Here is an 18,629-nt window from a genome sequence, read left to right as displayed (position 1 = left end):
CGGGTCCCTTATGCTCTACAGTCTACATTTATAAAAATTCGTAATATATTCTTTTTAGATCCCCAAATTATATATACTACATATATATATATCTCTACTCGTAATTATATAATTTATTGTAGAAATAAAGATATATTTGACTTCGTAACTTAATTTTTAAAATCAAAGTATAAAATGAACTACATAGACGTAATTTCAAAGCACACTTTGGTTTTAAATTGTTTTCCTTTTTGGTTTACATAAACTTAACCCAATCATGATTAAATTATCTCTTTTCCCTTCAGCAATATCGAAATTGTTACCTGTGGGGAGGTTGAAAATTACGAATTACGTCCTCAGTGATAACCAGAAAACTCTGAAATAGGAAGACGACTTTTAAATTTAAGGTTGTAGGAATAAAACTAGTTCATTGAAAACATCAATTGTACAGCGTTAATAGACCCTTCTCCCTTAAATTTTGCTCTGCTAAGTTACTAGTTACTAGGAAAATATTTGCTCTGTAACAACACCGAAACGCTGAAGTATTGCTATAATGTCGTCTTTCTATTCCATTTTTTCTGGTTATCACTGTATACTAAATAGTCCTAAGCTGATGGGTCGGTTTCAATTCTTCAGATGATTATATACGAGTCTAAAGTTTAAAGGGACTGTTGTAAGTTAAGTGAACCTCCATTAAAAAAGTGTCCTTTAAACCTTTATCTGTAAACTGTTAAGTTTCCACATTTTCCTACATTGTCTTTGGCAGCATAAATTCGCAAGTCACTTCTCCGAAGAATACAAAATTTTATATTTACACCATGAGAATGAGATTGAAAGAATACGGACTTCAGTTTTAAGGTGTCGACGAAGATGGAGCAAATTCCTTTCTACCAATAACGAAGGCAGGGACGGATAAATAGTTAAAATATCGCTTAAGAAAAAGATTTTTGACTTGTTTTGGAATCTTTTGTAAAAGCCGAAGTCGTATTCTACAGCCTGGTTCTTCTTGTATATGGAATATATGAAGGCCCTTCAAAGTTATATAAAATTAATACTTGAAATAAAAATAATCGTAAATCGTGAAAATTTTGTTTTTTTAACAATGTTTGTCCCTTTGAAGAATGCAACATCAATTGGACTTATTATATTTTTTATAGCTAGCATTTACTAGCCGTAGCGCTTGACCCCTCAGCCTGTCCTTATAGCTGCAGCGCTTGGCCCCTTAGCCTGTCCTAGCCGCAGCGCTTGGCCCCTCAGCCTGTCCTAGATGCAGGGCGCGGCCCCTCAGCAAGTCCTAGCCGCAGCGCTTGGCCCCTCAGCCTGTCCTAGCTGCAGCGCGCGGCCCTGAAATTGTCGTAACCCTTTTGAACGTTAGTCCAAATCAACATTAGTCCAATCGATCATTAATTCAAAAACACACGTACACACAATTGTAAAGATTAAAAAATATTAAATTGTAAAAAAGCAGACACAGGGCAAATCAGAGATATTTTGATAAAATATTTTTGCTTGTAGAATTAGGTTGATGGAATATGGGAATTATTTCCAAGCTACAATTATCTTTAAAGAAAGTATAGTCGTTGTTGTATTTTATATATTGCATTTTTCGCTGGTATTGAAAACTCCGCCAAATTCACTATCCATACGTATTACGTACAGGGTGTCCCAAAAAACATGGGAATTCAGTAACGAATTCGATATCGTCTTTGTTATGAATTAGCATTGTAATACCTAAGTTCAAAAGCCAAGAATATTATTATGTCTGCTAGAGTTACTTTATGAAAAGGGTAAAAGACAGCAAATGTCTCCACATGATGAACAGTGAAGACGGACAAGTTTACTCTGTTTGTATACTGCAATTTTCTTGTTTTACAAAGTACATTCGTATGCAGTCAAAACATAAACAAACAAATTGTGAACATAGCCGACGAAACTCTTACAGATTACAGCTTTCTCAGTAGGTATCACTATACTAAATCAAAGAATTATTTGAAAAGACGATATCGAATTCGTCACTGAATTCCCGTGTTTATTGGGACACCCTGTATATACAGTCATAATCTGATTAACTGTCGATTAATTCTGGGTCTTTCTGGTTATGACTGTATATATAATCGGGAATCTGAATATGAATGAGCATTTAACAGACATATTTGAATATTCTGTCTTTTTATTGGCAATTAGTTTTGTTTTGTATAAATAAGAAATTTAGTAATATTTGTCATTTAAAATTAGTCGTGATCAAAAATCTGATTAAAGATCGTGAAATTTTCTAGAAAAACAAGACGACTTTTACATATAAGGAACAAAAATTTATAAACACTAAGCCTTAGAGGGCGCTTCGCGCCCATCTTCTAAATTAATTGTGAACATGTTCTCTTTGTGTACATCGTAAAACAAAACAAAAATAATTCGCGGATTTTCAAAAAAAATTTCATGGATTTTCAAAATTTTCAAAAATTTAATGAAGATCATATTTTGATGGAGTCAAATATTTGAAATTTTGATCATTCATAAGCCTTCCCTGGGTCCCTAGATGTCCCACAAAAAAATTGGGCCCGATCGGTTCAGCCGCTTTGATGTTTATTGGATACAAACAGACAGACAAACAAACAAACAAACAGACAGACAAGCCAAATTTATGTACAGATGTGAATGTAAAATTATCTTACCCGTGTCTTTAACATTGATTGAATCTCTGTGGTGTTTGTAAAATTGTAGAAAACTTTTGTAGTTAAATAAAGTGTCCGATTTTAAATTTTTATCTAAAAGAACCAAATTAAATTATTTGTTGAGATGTTAGATTTATTCTAAATCCAAAGAAACTGTAGCGTAATTCAAAGCGATCCTCAATTTAAAGAGAGTGTTCGCAAAAAATGAAAGGGGGTGTAAGGCTGATATTAAATTGAATTCGATATCGATTGCTACTAATTTTACTTTTATTTGTTGAGTATATATATGGAAAAATGGTTCAAACTTAAAAACGTCTTTTGAGTCCAAGAGCGTGTGTGACCCTTACACGGATTTACATTTTTCTACTCGGATAATGAATAATTCAATTTTAAATTAATTATTATAATGTCGGATTCATTTCAATGCATTCATAAAAAGTTGAAATTTCATAATTTAACTTTTTTATTATATTTGCCGCTCGGTGTACACCCTATAATCCATAATCTAATTAACATTTTTCTATCTTTTCTAATAAGACATTTTGTATTAAGGATCGGTTTTGGCATATACATAAACATTAACGGATTTCACCAATAACGAAAAATTGTCCATCTTGTCTATTAAGGCGCAAAAAGGTCGTCTTCTAATTCTGCTGAGTAATTAAACAATGTTTCCGGCAACACTGGATACTGTGGTGAATTAGGAATAAAATGCATGTATAGGTTTATTTGATTTAGAATTATAAACATCAAGGGTAATATATGAAATATTTTTAACAGTGGAAGACGACATAAATAGAAGCATTTAAAACGGGTAATTTTAAACAACAATTAACAAATATTATAAAAGTTGATATAAAGGGAATTATGAAAAAAAAGTTAAAAATTCGAGCCCAAAACATGTATTCTATTGGCTCTCTGCCTTGAATATTGTCTTAATGATTTGAAAACTATTAAAACAAGTATGCAGCTGAATTTAACCTAGAATTTATAAAAAAACTAAAAAATTTCCGTTCAGTCGTCTTTTAAGTCGCATCCTTTGTGGGACATGGGTAACCCTGTATATACTTTCTACATATTGTCAAATTTTTTCAGAATTTGTGTGTTTCAGAAAAAAACAGAATCGGATATAATTTGAGAAAAAATGCAAACAAGGAAGATGGCAGCTGCGACTAGGGCTGGGAACGTTCTTGCTTTAGGAAAGCGTTTTTTAACGAGGGTGCTCAGTTAAATTTTTCCTTCCAATTTTCGTCTTTTCAACATCGTTCTCAAGTTTTTTTTTAAGGTTTGGTAACATTTTTAGTATGTTTGATCGTTAACTATATATGAATGTTTACTATGTCAAATATAATGTACAGAGTTACTCTCAAAGGATGAGACTCTAAAAATATGACAATTTCAAGGTTAATTTATTTCTTCTGCCCTAAATATTGTCTTTAAATGGCTTATTTAATGATTTGGCAAGGAAAGAAACTAGTTTACAGTAGCAGGGAATCTAATGTAAGGAAACAGACATTATATATTTCGTAGTCTTTGTGGGTAACCCTGTACATTGTATAATATAAAGCATAGAATTTAAAAGTTTTATAACTAGCACACAAATATATAATAAAGTTGATTTTTTTTTAATAATGATTGTTTTAACTGAGTTTGTAATATTCTTGATGTTGCAAAAATCTTAAATCCGTGTTTATTTGATTTATTGTGATTAAAATTTTTTTTTTGCAGCATTGTTTGATATTTAAGGCATTTTATCGACAAACAACTTTTTTTGTACTTTTCAAGAAGGAAAAGGCACGGTTTTCCATCAATACACATTACAATTATATAGATAATATTATTAATTATAGAAAAAAGTTCAAACATCAGATCTTAAACAATCACTGGTGACATGTGTTAGCAGTAGCACTACATACAACATAATAATAATAATAATTATAGTAATGATGATAGGATGTTTAGGAACCCCAAATGAAGGATTGTGGATGCCTTGTAAGCAAAGACGATATATTTGTATAAATGTATGCAAAATATTAAGAGGAAATACGGAATGAATTCAGAACAAATTAGAAAAATCACAAAGTTTGATAAAAAGGGTCATAATTGTCCTATATTATTATGATAGCGCAAGAAAATGGTTATACGAGCTTTATGAGTAAAGAGATATAATTTAGCTGCAATGCTAATTATGTAAACCATTTCCATAGGAATGAGAATTATGATTTAGATTGATTTGGTTTGGTTCGATTGTCTTTATATCAACATCATGAATTTAATCTTTTATGGGAAATAAATTGATTTTTGTAGAAAAGATTTAAAATTTCATGGTTAAAATTTTCTCTCAAAAGTCAAAGTTAAAAAAGGGATTGATTGTACTTTGACAGTATTGTTGATCACAAAGACTGTATTAGCTCGTGGGGGGGGGGGGGGGGGGTGCGGAATGCGAACTTCCAAGTTGCACCCCTTACACGGGGGCAGATGCCCTTGGTGGTCCAGGTTGAACCCCTTTGCTCTTCATATACCCGACAACTTGATCAGGTAGTTCAGCTAAAACCTCCCTAGCTAGGAGATCTTTACTCCAACCTACTCCGGGTAAACCAGGAGCTGCGGGAGATAGAAACCGCTGGAGTTCAACAAATTGTACAATATCTCTCGCGGCTTTCTACAGAAAAAAATAGACTGAAAATACAAAAAAACGTTTTCTAAAACGTTCTTTTAAACTCTTTTAATTCAAACGAACAGTAAAAATTTACTTTTTTTTTACAAAATTCAGGTATCTTTTTGCTAAGTATTTATAAAAAATGCAAAATTAGATTTAAAGTAAAATATAATGTTACTTTTATTGTCTTTCTTATTAATTCAAAAAAGGGTATTCTTGCTGAAAAATATGAAAATAAAATAACGTTGTTTACCATGTTTCCCAGCTCCAATAATGACTCATCACTGTCCAATTCATCCATACTGGAGAAATCTTCATTACCTACTCCTGCACAAAATCATACCGTGAGAACCAGAAAGCTGTGAAATAAGAAGACATTAGAGCAGTTTTAAAATCATCTGATGTTGTTACAGAGAAATTATGTTTAACTCATAAATTATCAAAACACTTATAAAGTGAAATAGGTTTATAACTTATATGCCGAGTCTCATGTGTCTCATTGGACTATTTTAAGTTATAATTTGAGTTTTAAAGTCCAACGTTTTCTGGTTCTCACGGTACATGAATTTAGGAATTAAATTGTGTACAATGTACAGTACGTGAAACAAGGCAATCAGGTTTAAGCATCCAATTTTATCTATAGTCTAAAATCGTTCCAAATTTTATGCTCTATCATGACCGATAGAGTTTAGCAACGTTTATAAACATTACAAAAGTTTAAAAAGTTTAGTACATTTTAAATTTACACACACACAATAGTAGAATATTGGCAAGAGATATAAGTTTCAAGCGTCTTTTAACGAAGGATTGATTTTGCTTCGATCATAAGGCGGCTTGTATATTCTTTGCCAACATTCTCCATAACATTTTCAATAACATTTGCCAACATTTTCAATAACATTTGCCAACATTTTCAATAACATTTGTCAACATTTTCAATAACATTTGCCACATTTTCAATAACATTTGTCAACATTTTCAATAACATTTGTCAACATTTTTTATGACATGAAACTGATAGAAAATAAAAATTTTAATTACGCAAGACTACAACATACAGTCTGAAAAATATTATTTTGATTATCTAAATTGCTACTTATACACTATTCAGTAAACTAACCTACTATAATGATGGAAAGAGGAAGGCGGGAAGCGTTAATGATTGCTCTTTTGGTTTCATCCATATCAGATATAACACCATCTTAAAATATCCAATGCTTAGTCAGTGAAGAACCAATTTAAAAAGTTTTTTATTTATTTTATAATTTAAAAATTAACATTAATTATTTCGCAAAATATAAAACAAACATCTTTTTATTTTATTAGCTGTATCCTATTAAACATAGATTTAAAAAAAAACATTTTATTATATTTCTATTTTATTTTAGTCACCTGTTATAATAAGAAGAACAAAATAATTAATATTATCATGTTGATGCGCCTGCGCAAAGTTTGTCACGTGACGGATAACTGGCGCGAAATTAGTTGGTCCGTATAGTTGTACATTATAGAGGGCGTTGAAGTAGGCGGCGAGAATTCCATCGACCCCAGAGCAGTACGGACTTGTACTCAAGTTCAGGTAAAACTCATGGGAGACCTGCAGCATAGATAAACACGTTCAAGGCTCGCTCAACATTTAAAATAAATTTTCAAAAATGGAAACATTATTGAAGGAAAATGTTTTTTTGACAAATAAATTAGCATGTGACACATGTTAACACATTCATAGACTAGATCTGAAGGCCAATTATGTTTAAAAATCACCAACCAGCCTTCCAACAAATCTGAATCTAATTGGGCTGTGCATTCAAAAATAGATTTATCTAACTAACTTCATAATCTAACTTGTATCAAGAGAAGATAAAATAAAGGTACCCAACATGAACAGTGGGGCGATGAATCTAGAGCTTTTTCGATGTTGAAATACTCCATATTAAGTGGAGACAAGAAAGATCATGATGTAATCTAATCACGAAAAGCGACAACCTACAGAGTAAACTAGTAATTGACAATACACATAAACATTATTACCAACCTTTGCGTTGATGCAGTGTGACCACGGCATGTTCTAGCTAGTTTAGAACCATTGAAGAACTGTAAGATCTAAAAGAAATAGCGAGAAAAAAACTAGATATATGTTTTTTATTTTTAGATCTTTGAAAACTGTTTTCAGCTAAAAGACCCAGCCAGGACCTCGTCTATCATTCACCGTATGGGAGGAGAAGAGTTCTTTCTTATAATAATAATAAAAACCTGAATTATTTCTCCTACGGATTGAATTGCTGTTATATACTGATTAGGGCGGCCAGATGGATCCCTAAATTGCATAAAAAGTAAAGATTTCAAAACAATTTTCTTTTCAAAATTTAAAATTACAAGAATTTGAAAATTTTGCGATCTTGCGGTTTAAAATCATTATACAGCTCAAAAATGATACCATGATTGCAAAGCTATTGAAAAACATGATCTGAAGTCAGAGTTTTTGTTGTTGTGAATCTTTGGATCAAGCATTGATCTCCATCAGATGCAGATTAATTTTTGATATCCCATGGTAGGCATACCCTTCAGGACTGACTTTAATTGAGGGATCAAGCATCTATCCTCAAATCTTAAAGTGTCCACAATGGATGTCGAGATCAAAATTTCAAGATTAACGATATTTCACACCACGGTTCTGATCTCAGAAGAATTAGAAGAAACTGATTGATTTAGTTTGTAAATTGGCTGCCTGTAATGAAGGGATCTGGGATCAGATGGATTCCCATTAGAAGCTGTGAAATCAACTGCAACAGTGAAGTTTAGCTGTAATCCTCCCTACACATATATATATGATATATTTCAATTGGAACTTTATTTATTGTTAAAAATTAAAAGAACATTTTTTTAGGGGATAAAAGAAATAAATAAAACACTTAAAGAAGAACCTAGTGCCATCTTTTAGTTAAGAGAATCTAAAAAACTTGTGGACACTTAAAATCCCCTTATCTTACCTACCTTACCTACCTTTATATAATCTAGAAATGTTGGAACAATCTCTATCCTAGCTTCCTGTACTTCTACTGTACCATCCTTCTTCCCTTTCTTGCTGAAATAGTAATACATTATTTATTTATCTCTATATATAGTTTGCTTGTCTGTCTGTTTGTTACCAATAAACGTAAAATAAACAGCTGAACCAATCGCGCCCAGATTTTGGCGTTGGGACAATTCATAGAAAGACATTTCATAGATAGGAAATTTCATAGATAGGACATTTCATAGATGGGACTTTTCATAGAAAGACATTTCATAGATAGGACTTTTCATAGATATAAAATTTCATAGATAGAACTTTTCAAGACGGACATGATTTTCTATAGACAGAGGAGATTTTTTATCCACGAAATTTTTTTCTCAGATTTTTCAAAGACAAGAAAAAATGTAAATACAGTGCTCCCCATATACGTTGCTACAACGAAGCAATTAAAAAAGCATTACATATGAAGAATACTTTATTCATTTTTAAAATAACTTTTCAACTTTTTCATCTGTAAATAAAAGTTTTTCACTAGTATTGCTTTTGTTGAATAAAATGCTGGAGTGAATTGTTAAAAATCTGCAAAACAAAATTGGAAAAACTTCAACTTCTCAGTTGTTTCTCTGACACGGTAGAACAGAAGAAATGGCCTATACATTTTATAGATAAGACTTTTCATTGACAGAAAAGATTTTTCATAGACAAGGGAAAATATGAAGATGAAAAAAATAAAATACAAATAAATATCATTTGTAAAAAGAAATCTCCTCTGTCTATGGAAATTGGAAAATCTTCTCTGACTATGAAATGTCCTATCTATAAAATATCCTATCTATGATATGTCCTATCTATGAAATATCTTTCTATGAAATGTCCTATCTATGAAATATCTTTCTATGAAATGTCCTATCTATGAAGTGTCCTATCTATGAAATGTCCTATCTATGAAATGTCCTATCTATAAAATGTGCTATCTGTGATATGTCCTATCTATGAAATGTCCTATCTATGAAATATCTTTCTATGAAATGTCCTATCTATGAAATGTCCTATCTATGAAATATCTTTCTATGAAATGTCCTATCTATGAAATATCTTTCTATGAAATGTCCTATCTATGAAATGTCCTGTCTATGAAATGTCCTATCTATGAAATATCTTTCTATGAAATGTCCTATCTATGAAATGTCCTATCTATAAAATGTCACATCTATGAAATGTCCTATATATGAAATGTCATATCTATGAAATGTCCTATCTATGAAATGTCCTATCTATGAAATGTCCCAACCCCCAAGTTTTGTGTGAGACCTCATTTAACCCCAAGGGAATGTTTATGGATGCTCAAAATTACAAAAACTTGTGTCCAACAGTTTTGGATTTTTGTAAAAGTTTGAAAATGCGCAAAAAATATTATTAAATCTGCAAACTTTTTTGTCTGTTAAATTTTTAAAAGAAAGGCTAAAATTCACAGCACAGAAGAGCCATTTTGGCCAACGTTTCTAACGTTTCTAAATTTTTGGTTTTAAGTTTTAATAGCAAAATAGTTCATTTTTTATTACTTCATATAAAACAGGATCTTTTGATTTCCCTGAAACAGCATTTGTGAGCTCCTTCTTTTTTAAGCTTTATACCTGACAACATCATAAATATTACTTGATCCGGGCCCTTCAGACAATTTTCTGCACATTCATCATTTTTATTCAACAAATGGTAAGTTTAAGAAAAATATCAAAACTTACTCAATTTTTAAATTTGAAATTTTCTTTGAAAATGAACCATATTTAAAAAGATATTAGTTTCTTCCCCAAAGGCATGTTCCCAAGCGGCAACTTCCAAAGGCTACTTTATCAAGTGGCAACTAGCCGCATAGCTTGTTCTAGCAGCAGCGCTTGGTTTAAAGCCCATCCCAACCACATTATTTGGCCCCTATTGCAGAATAACTAACTCTTGGAAAGTTTCTGCTTGGGATATTGCCACTTGTGAAATTGTCAATTAGGTAAATATCCTTGGGAAATACCTAATATACCATTTTAAAAAGACTGTAGGCGAATTCTAAGTGGCTTTTGTATTATTATAAATATATGATATGTTCCTAAGGTTAGTATGGAATGTTCCCATATACTGATGAGTTCCTGAGCTCTCCCAGTCATAGATATCAACCTTCAGGTCTCTCTCATAATCACCATTACACAGGGTTCCAACCTAAAATATGTTTTTACATGTACCCAGTCAACCTAAATAAAACTATACAGACAGTGAGTTTAATATCCTGATTAATCCGACGTTTACAGGTTTTCGGTTACAAATGCTCCGCAAAAATTAGATAATCTTCAACCCAACACATTCTTGGACTGATAATGATGATGATATTTTTGTGAAACTATTCTGTACTTTATCATTCTTCCTTATTCATAGTGAATTTCATAAGGAACGTGCTATAAAGTAATCATCGTGCTATAAAGTTAAATTAGCTGTACATTATAGCACGTGTGCTATAAAGTTTTAATTGGTTCCCGGATTTTCTCAAAAAATTTAGGATATTTCCAAAATATATTTTTTTCAATTGAAATCATCTTTTTATTTTGACTTCCGGTTTGTTTAAAAGCTTATTATAATTTGATCTTGAAATAGCCATTGAAATAATGAAAATACACAAACGTTTCATATAATTACCTGTTGTTTTGGCACGCGACATGCTATTATTATTATTATTGACATTCAACCTTCAGTCTAAGTATGATGCCATGAAGGCTATGTTATGTTGAGCTCCAGGGTTGAGCTCCAGCCACTTACCCTTGTCTACATGGGTTTTAGTGGATCATATCTGACGGTGCATTTTTGAGGATTCAGTGCATTTTGCCAGCGTATTTAAGGAGGAAATGAAGTTGCTAAACACGTTAGCATTTTTAGACAAGCAGTACGTACCTCTGCCAGGGATAGGAAAACAGATTTTATTATTTGTTATTGTAAATACAAAAAGAATCTTCCCAGGGGGCGGCTGAGAAAAATAAAAGGAATGATTGTTTTAAAAATGAAACTTTTACATGAAGGGTCTACATTCTTACTGCGGGAACTATACGAAGAGCTGCTCCATCTCCTGCTCATAATACCCATTGTATGGTGAAACCTTTCATTTAATTTATGAAAAAATGAGTAAATCAGGCTGGATTGGAGCTAGTGGCAAGCTAATATACTGTAGGCTAGTCACCATAAGGTTTAATAGACTGCGTATTTGGTTTATTAACAGAAATACAGCTTAATTGAACACTTGACAGAAATACAGCTTATTTGGGCACTTGACAGAAATACAGCTTAATTGGACACTTGACAGAAATACAGCTTAATTGGACACTTGACAGAAATACAGCTTAATTGGACACTTGACAGAAATACAGCTTAATTGGACACTTGACTGAAATACAGCTTAATTGGACACTTGACAGGAATACAGCTTAATTGGATACTTGACAGAAATACAGCTTAATTGGACATTTGACAGAAATACAGCTTTATTGGACACTTGACAGAAATTCAGCTTAATTGGACACTTGACAGAAATACAGCTTAATTGGACACTTGACAGAAATACAGCTAAATTGGACACTTGACAAAAATACAGCTTAATTGAACACTTGACAGAAAAACAGCTTAATTGAACACTTGACAGAAATACAGCTTAATTGAACACTTGACATACATACAGCTTAATTGAACACTTGACAGAAATACAACTTAATTGAACACTTGACAGAAATACAGCTTAATTGAACACTTGACAGAAATACAGCTTAATTGAACACTTGACAGAAATACAGCTTAATTGAACACTTGACAGATATACAGCTTAATTGAACACTTGACAGAAATACAGCTTAATCGGACACTTGACAGGAATACAGCTTAATTGGACACTTGACAGAAATACAGCATAATTGGACTCTTGACAGAAACACAGCTTAATTGAACACTTGACAGAAACATAGCTGCATCTTTCTGAAATGCTACTTGTGGAATTATACAGCAATGAAAAGCAATACAATGTGAGAAAATGTAAAATATTTTATAACCATAAATACCTGCAAGCACTTCTAAAATAAAGGAATTCTAAATTGAGAAGATTTGGACAACATGTTTGGAAACATATTCAAACCTTTAATTGAAAAGATTTCCAGTTTGGATTCAATGTTTTCTTGATAACTTCAGTTCTGTGAACAAGTATATAGGTGTTGTTCTCCGTGCATCTAAAACGTACAGGATATATATTAGTTTTATCATATTACAGGTTACAGGTAACAGAGGTTTTATTTGGATCAAGTTTGGGGATTTTTGCTCGATTTCCCCCAGTAAATTTAATTTAGGTAATGCATTGTAATTATTTGTGGTTTCCCTGCCCTTTAGTTTTAGGCTGAGGTTTATTTGTTGCTGTTGTGTCGACTCAAATGACCCCAGAAGGGGTTTTAGGACGGTTAAAATTGAAAAATTGTTCCTCGAAAACTTCAGAAAAATCAAAATTTTAAGTCTCACAATTACAAAGAACTAAATGGCGGCTTGAAAAGCAACATTCAAAGGATAAAATTGCTAGTACAACAGGGGCCTGAAAGTGCCCCACAATCCTTGTATATTTAGATGGGACCAGATATCTGGCATGAGAGATGGAAAGTTAAAAAAACAATAGTAGACTTTTATAAACCTTTTTATTTGCTTTATTTAAAGATGTTTTCTTCTGGTTCATAAATCTTTGTAGAACGTTCAAAAGTTTCGAAATCAATTAAAGAAAAGTAATTAAACATCAAAGAAAAAGTTAAGGAAATTTAACAATTACCCTATTACTTCCTCAATACCCTGACTACCGTCACAACCCCCACTCCTTTCACTTCCCTTACGGCCTTAACAACAGCTTTCTTCCCAGAGTTCTTCCCTTTCTTTCCTTCCTCTCTCACTCCCTTTACTTACTTCCTTCACTGTTTTCTTCCTTCACTCCATTACTCAAGTTCCCTCCCCTCCCTTCCCTTCCGTCCTACCAATTTCATTCCCCTAACTTTTCACTTTCCTCAGTCCCTTCACTTTCCTCAGTCCCTTCACTTTCCCCAGTCCCTTCACTTTCCTCAGTCCCTTCACTTTCCTCAGGCCCTTTACTTTCCCCAGTCCCTTTACTTTCCCCAGTCCCTTCATTTTCCTCAGTCCCTTTACTTTCCCCAGTCCCTTCACTTTCTCCAGTCCCTTCACTTTCCCCAGGCCCTTCACTTTCCTCAGTCCTTTCACTTTCCCCAGGCCCTTCACTTTCCTCAGACCCTTCACTTTCCTCAGTCCCTTCACTTTCCTCAGTCCCTTCACTTTCCCCAGGCCCTTCACTTTCCTCAGTCCCTTCACTTTCCACAGGCCCTTCACTTTCCCCAGTCCCTTCACTATCCTAACTCCAATCATTTTTATTTCTTCTCTCTTCCCTTTCATCCTTCTCATCCTTCACTCCCCTTATCTGTTAAAACTTTTAAAAAAACTATAATGAACATGAACAGATTTCATTTTGAATTTTTATTTTTCAAGTTTAGAAATTGAATACCTAGATATTTCTAAGAATGGATCACTCTTCCCGAGAAACCAGTTCATTGATTTTAACTTTTTGGCACCAAGTTTCAAAATTATTTCTTCTTTACATGACATCATCTCCTCTGCGACAATACTTAAAAAAAATCAATATTATTTTATAAAATTCTTTTTTGAGAAACAAAAAATGTGAACAAATTACCTAATTGTACCATTTCCTCCGTCTGTTAACAGTTTCGTATATCCTAAACAAAGGTTACTTTTAAACTATGACGTTTTATTGTTTTAATTGGCTGAATTATTTCCAAAGCGCTACAAATACATTTTTTTGTGGGTAACCCTGCATCCAAACTAATTCCTTGATAAATGAGATTGAAAGAATTCTGTTTACAAAAACTGCATTAATCACCTGAACTCTGTTTGGCTACAATCTCACCCAAAGTTGTCTCCAGGCTTCCCAAGAAATCATGTTCCTGCACAGAGCACAATCAATCCGATTGCGGATTTCAGATATTATAAAAGACGACATTTAAACACCATAAAAGGATATTTACAAACGCGGAACATAGAAAGGCTAAGTGCATCTACGGTGTGCAGTGCATTTTTCTCCAATTTACCTTAATCAAGTCCTGGGAAGGCGAACCCTTTTAAAAACAAAACAGAATTCCTCAAATGTTTTTGATAAACTAAAACCCTTGATAAATATGCAGCAACTCAAATTTTTAGAATAAAAAACTATGGTCAGTTTCGCGTTCAAAGCATATGTTTTTAACTGGGTCTCACTGTAGCGTTAGTAAAAAAGAAATCATCAAAAATCAAATAGGAGAGAAAAGATCTTCATACTTAAAATTAACATTTGTTTCCAAATTCTAATTTCCTCACTTATCATTTTCATATTAGTTTCTATTTGCCCAAAAATAAATGAAAAATGTCTTTCTTATTGTACAATCTTCAAGTTTCTATTAATAGAAAAACGAAAAATTGGCGGACAAAATTAAGATAAGGATGGAAAACAAAAAACAAAAAGGCATTCTGAAAACCAAATAGAGGAATGAAAACAAAATGGCTGACTGAAAATAAAGTAGTTGGGTGAAATAAAAAGCGGACTGTGAACAGAATTTCAGAGTTAAACTAAAGCAAAAAGGCAGATTAAAAGCAAACAAATAAAACAAATTTATCATAAAATGGGAGACTAAAACAAAATTGCTAAAAACAAAATCATGAACTATAAAACAAAATGGCGGACAAAATGGCGAAAAAACAAAATAGCGGACTAAAATAAAATGGCGCACTAAAACAAAATGTCCTACAAAACAAAATGCCGGACTTAAAAATATGACTCTGTATCTGTCCCTGGACTTGCTGAGGATCAGTTTCCAGATTAACTTGAAGATTCTCATCCTATACCAGACATTTTTTTTATCAAAAGGCAATTAAATTTCAAGATCAGGGAAAGATCAGTGAAAGCTTATAATTTTTTTATTTAATACAATCATTGTTGTGATTCCTATCAAATCAAGATTGAAATTTGTCTTACAGAATGTTCATCTGGTTGATATTTGGGCTATTTAGTATGTCAAAGGATCAGAATTTAATCAGTCTTTAAAACTTTTGCAAAAACTTAAATATCCTCCAAGGAGGTCAATCAATTTTTAACCAATTCAAGCAATTACTTGTACTTACTGTTCTAAAACAAACAAAAACTTGAAATGAAGTTACCTGCAAGTTATTTGATGGAGAATCTCGGTCGAATACAAGAAATTTTAGAAACTGACGTTCCTAAAACCAGTTTTACTTTTAAATCCAAAAACAAAGAAATTAAACACTCGCCTCACACTCGAATGTTCTAATCCCCATATCTGTGCAACTTGCTATCGTTGACAATTTTATCTAGCAGAATTCATAATTTTCAATATCGAAGGGCTTCAACATCAGGTTGCAAAGGTATAAGGATTAGAAAATTTGAGAACGAGAAAAGTTATCAGTTTCTTTTAATGAAGGTTTCTCATAACGTCTTCACAACTATTTAAAATGTTTTAAAGAATAATAAAATGTGATTAAGTTTAGAGTATAATGTACGGTCGGTATAAATTTAACGTCTAAGTAAGACCATGCCTCAAATCTGTACTCCATAACTATCTTCTTCTGCCAAATAGGGTTGAGAGTGTCCTAAAAAAATAATAAAAGTAAATTTCATCATAGATAGAATATTTCCATTTCTTGAATCATATTCTAGCTACGAATTGCGAGCTATGAATTCTAGCTTTGAATTGCGAGCTATGAATTGCGAGCTATGAATTCTAGCTTTGAATTGCGAGCTGTGAATTGCGAGCTATGAATTGCGAGCTATGAATTGCAAGCTATGAATTGCGAGCTATAAATTGCGTGCTATGAATTGCCACAAAGCTGGATTAAGGAATTGAGCCTTTGGCGCAAACTCAAATTTTCTAATCCCTATTTCTTTAAAACCTGATGTTGTAAATCTTCAATATTTTAAACTTAGATTATTTTATATAACAGAATTTATAGTTTGTAAAATCTAAGGTCTACAGCATTGGATTGCAAAGAGATACGAGGTGTGATCAATAAGATTCGCTAAAAATAAATTAGGGGTACTTGTAGCAGTCCCAGCCCTGTAATTTTTGTTGTTGAAAGTTTATTATATTTATACAGGATTATTTTTTAGATCAGTTGATGTCAATCAGATCTTTGTTGTAATGTAAGGAGTGTTCTCCCGAAAGAAATTAGCTTCATTCGTCAAAGCAAGACAACTTTCTAAATGGTCTCAAACTTGATCCAGCAGACTTCTAGAATTACCCCTAAGAAAATTTTAGCGAAATTTTGTTATCACACCTTGTTTAAGGATTAGAAAATCAGAGTTTGTGAAGAAGATTCAATTCCTGTAACTTAAAACCACAAGAGAATGTAATTTTATAGAACACAAACTTATCAAACCATGGTCTAAACATAAAAATGATTGTATATAATAATATACATGAAATGTTGGTTAGATAAAATTCCCTCCTCAAAAATAATTTATTTAAACAATATCAGCAAAGTACAGTGGTAGGCGATTATATCAATACAATGAAGACGACTTTTTTATTTAAGTTTTAATTGTTAGCAAGTTTTTTTTAAATTACAAGTTTACAAGTAATCAAAGATAAACTTTTTTTTTAAATTGCAGCTTCTCTAGACTTCTTTGTTTATGTGTATCCATGCTGAGCTTAATTTAAATCAAAATTGAAATCAAAAGTCGTCTTTTTTGTATTTATATAATCGTCTACAAGTGTATGATTGCTAAAAATTTAAATACTAAATAAATATAAAATAATAGAGTTTCAAATTGCTTCTGGATTAATTTCGATACAAAAAGGCCGCATGGAACCTTTCCTCAAACTGTTAATCAACGGTAGAACCTGACCTAACCAAGTTCAAAATAAATCAATACCTCCAGCTATAGATGCTACACTGAGCTAGGCGTGATTTGGTAAAAAAAAGGTTCAGGGACGTCTATTCTGGTCAATTCCATAGGGAATTATCGTCCTGTAAACTTTTTCAGAAAGTCACACCCGGCTCTGTGAAGTATCTAGATTCTATACTTATTTGGAAAAAGGTAGGTTCCAGTTTTAGTTTACAAAAGCTTAGCAAGTTTTAACGGAAATTGATCCAGAGAAAAACGGAAATCTCATAAAAATAGACCTGGATAGTTTCTGATCTGAATATCTCCGTCCAAGTTTGAGATTTGGGAACCTTGATTTGAATCACAACAAAGGGATCGGATTTAGAGAAGAAATCTGCATTTCGTAGATTGGAACAACTCAGGGATAGTTCTACAGTAGAGGAGGGAGTACTCGAGACTCCAGATTGGAAACCAGGTACTCCACCCCCAGGTACTCCTCCTCCACCCCCAGGTACTCCTCCATACATTGAAGACATTATATTTACACTAATATAACACTCACTACTTCACACTATAAGCACTACTATCTAAACTATCTGAAATAAATTAAGTACATTAAGACCTATAAAACTGAGAGAAGACGATACTCACATATTCTAAGATTGTATAAGATGTTGTTAAAACGCTAATAGTTTTACCTTCAGCTTGATAATTAACTTGCAAAGTGTACACTGCACAATTGCCCTATTGCAATACTTTCATGTCCATGGGCCAATTAAAACCATAACTTGAGTCTAACAGTCGTCTCTCTAGATCACAGCTTTATGGGTCTCACTGTATGATGTTTTAAAAATACAAACAATTATAAATACAATAAATGGTATTTAGGTTACAGATTATCGCTGATTAATTTGAACAAAATAAAAATGATTTAGATTTTTTAGGAAAATATAATATAAAAGTAATAAGAAAGCTTATTTGGTAAATGTCAATGGTAAAGATTAAAAAGTATATGGTAAAAGGAGTAAAGAGTAAAAAGTAAATATTAAATATTAAAGAGCAGAAAACAGAAAACGGAAAACGGAAAATGGAAAACGGAAAACAGTAAACAGTGAACAGTATACAATTTAAGGTACAACAAAATTACGAAGTTTTCATATAAATTTAGGAGTTTTACAAGATTTAACATTTAACAATTAAAGAACTCATTAAGGGCACTTAATAAAAAAATTAAAAATCAATAAAGGGAATGTTAGTGTATTAAAACAATTTTTTTAGCAAATTTTGATAACTACGTTTTCTTTGGTTTTAAATCAATTATAATAAGAGCGAAAAATATTTATTTGAAGATTG

At 32.2% G+C, this 18,629-nt stretch overlaps 1 protein-coding gene across 1 annotated transcript; it reads right to left on the bottom strand.

Annotated features, from left to right (window-relative positions):
* Positions 1 to 3,363: 3,363 nt before the first annotated feature.
* LOC111709555 (copine-8) lies at positions 3,364 to 18,629 on the bottom strand. The gene is made up of 19 exons (XM_023483283.1): positions 17,576 to 18,629; positions 15,989 to 16,042; positions 15,593 to 15,652; positions 15,227 to 15,274; positions 14,491 to 14,517; positions 14,283 to 14,346; positions 14,076 to 14,118; positions 13,890 to 14,009; positions 12,480 to 12,570; positions 10,422 to 10,531; positions 9,961 to 10,008; positions 8,314 to 8,395; positions 8,039 to 8,124; positions 7,520 to 7,627; positions 7,284 to 7,296; positions 6,703 to 6,907; positions 6,431 to 6,511; positions 5,564 to 5,637; positions 3,364 to 5,313 (listed from the first exon to the last, which is right to left on the bottom strand). Exons 1-19 carry the CDS (start codon positions 17,810 to 17,812, stop codon positions 5,116 to 5,118), a joined length of 1,749 nt encoding a protein of 582 aa, XP_023339051.1. The 5' UTR covers positions 17,813 to 18,629; the 3' UTR covers positions 3,364 to 5,115.

The sequence above is a fragment of the Eurytemora carolleeae genome, unplaced genomic scaffold (genome assembly GCF_000591075.1).
Source record: "Eurytemora carolleeae unplaced genomic scaffold, Eaff_2.0 scaffold978, whole genome shotgun sequence".
Taxonomy (NCBI): Eukaryota; Metazoa; Arthropoda; class Copepoda; order Calanoida; family Temoridae; genus Eurytemora; species Eurytemora carolleeae.
This window is presented reverse-complemented; position numbering and strand designations above follow the sequence as displayed.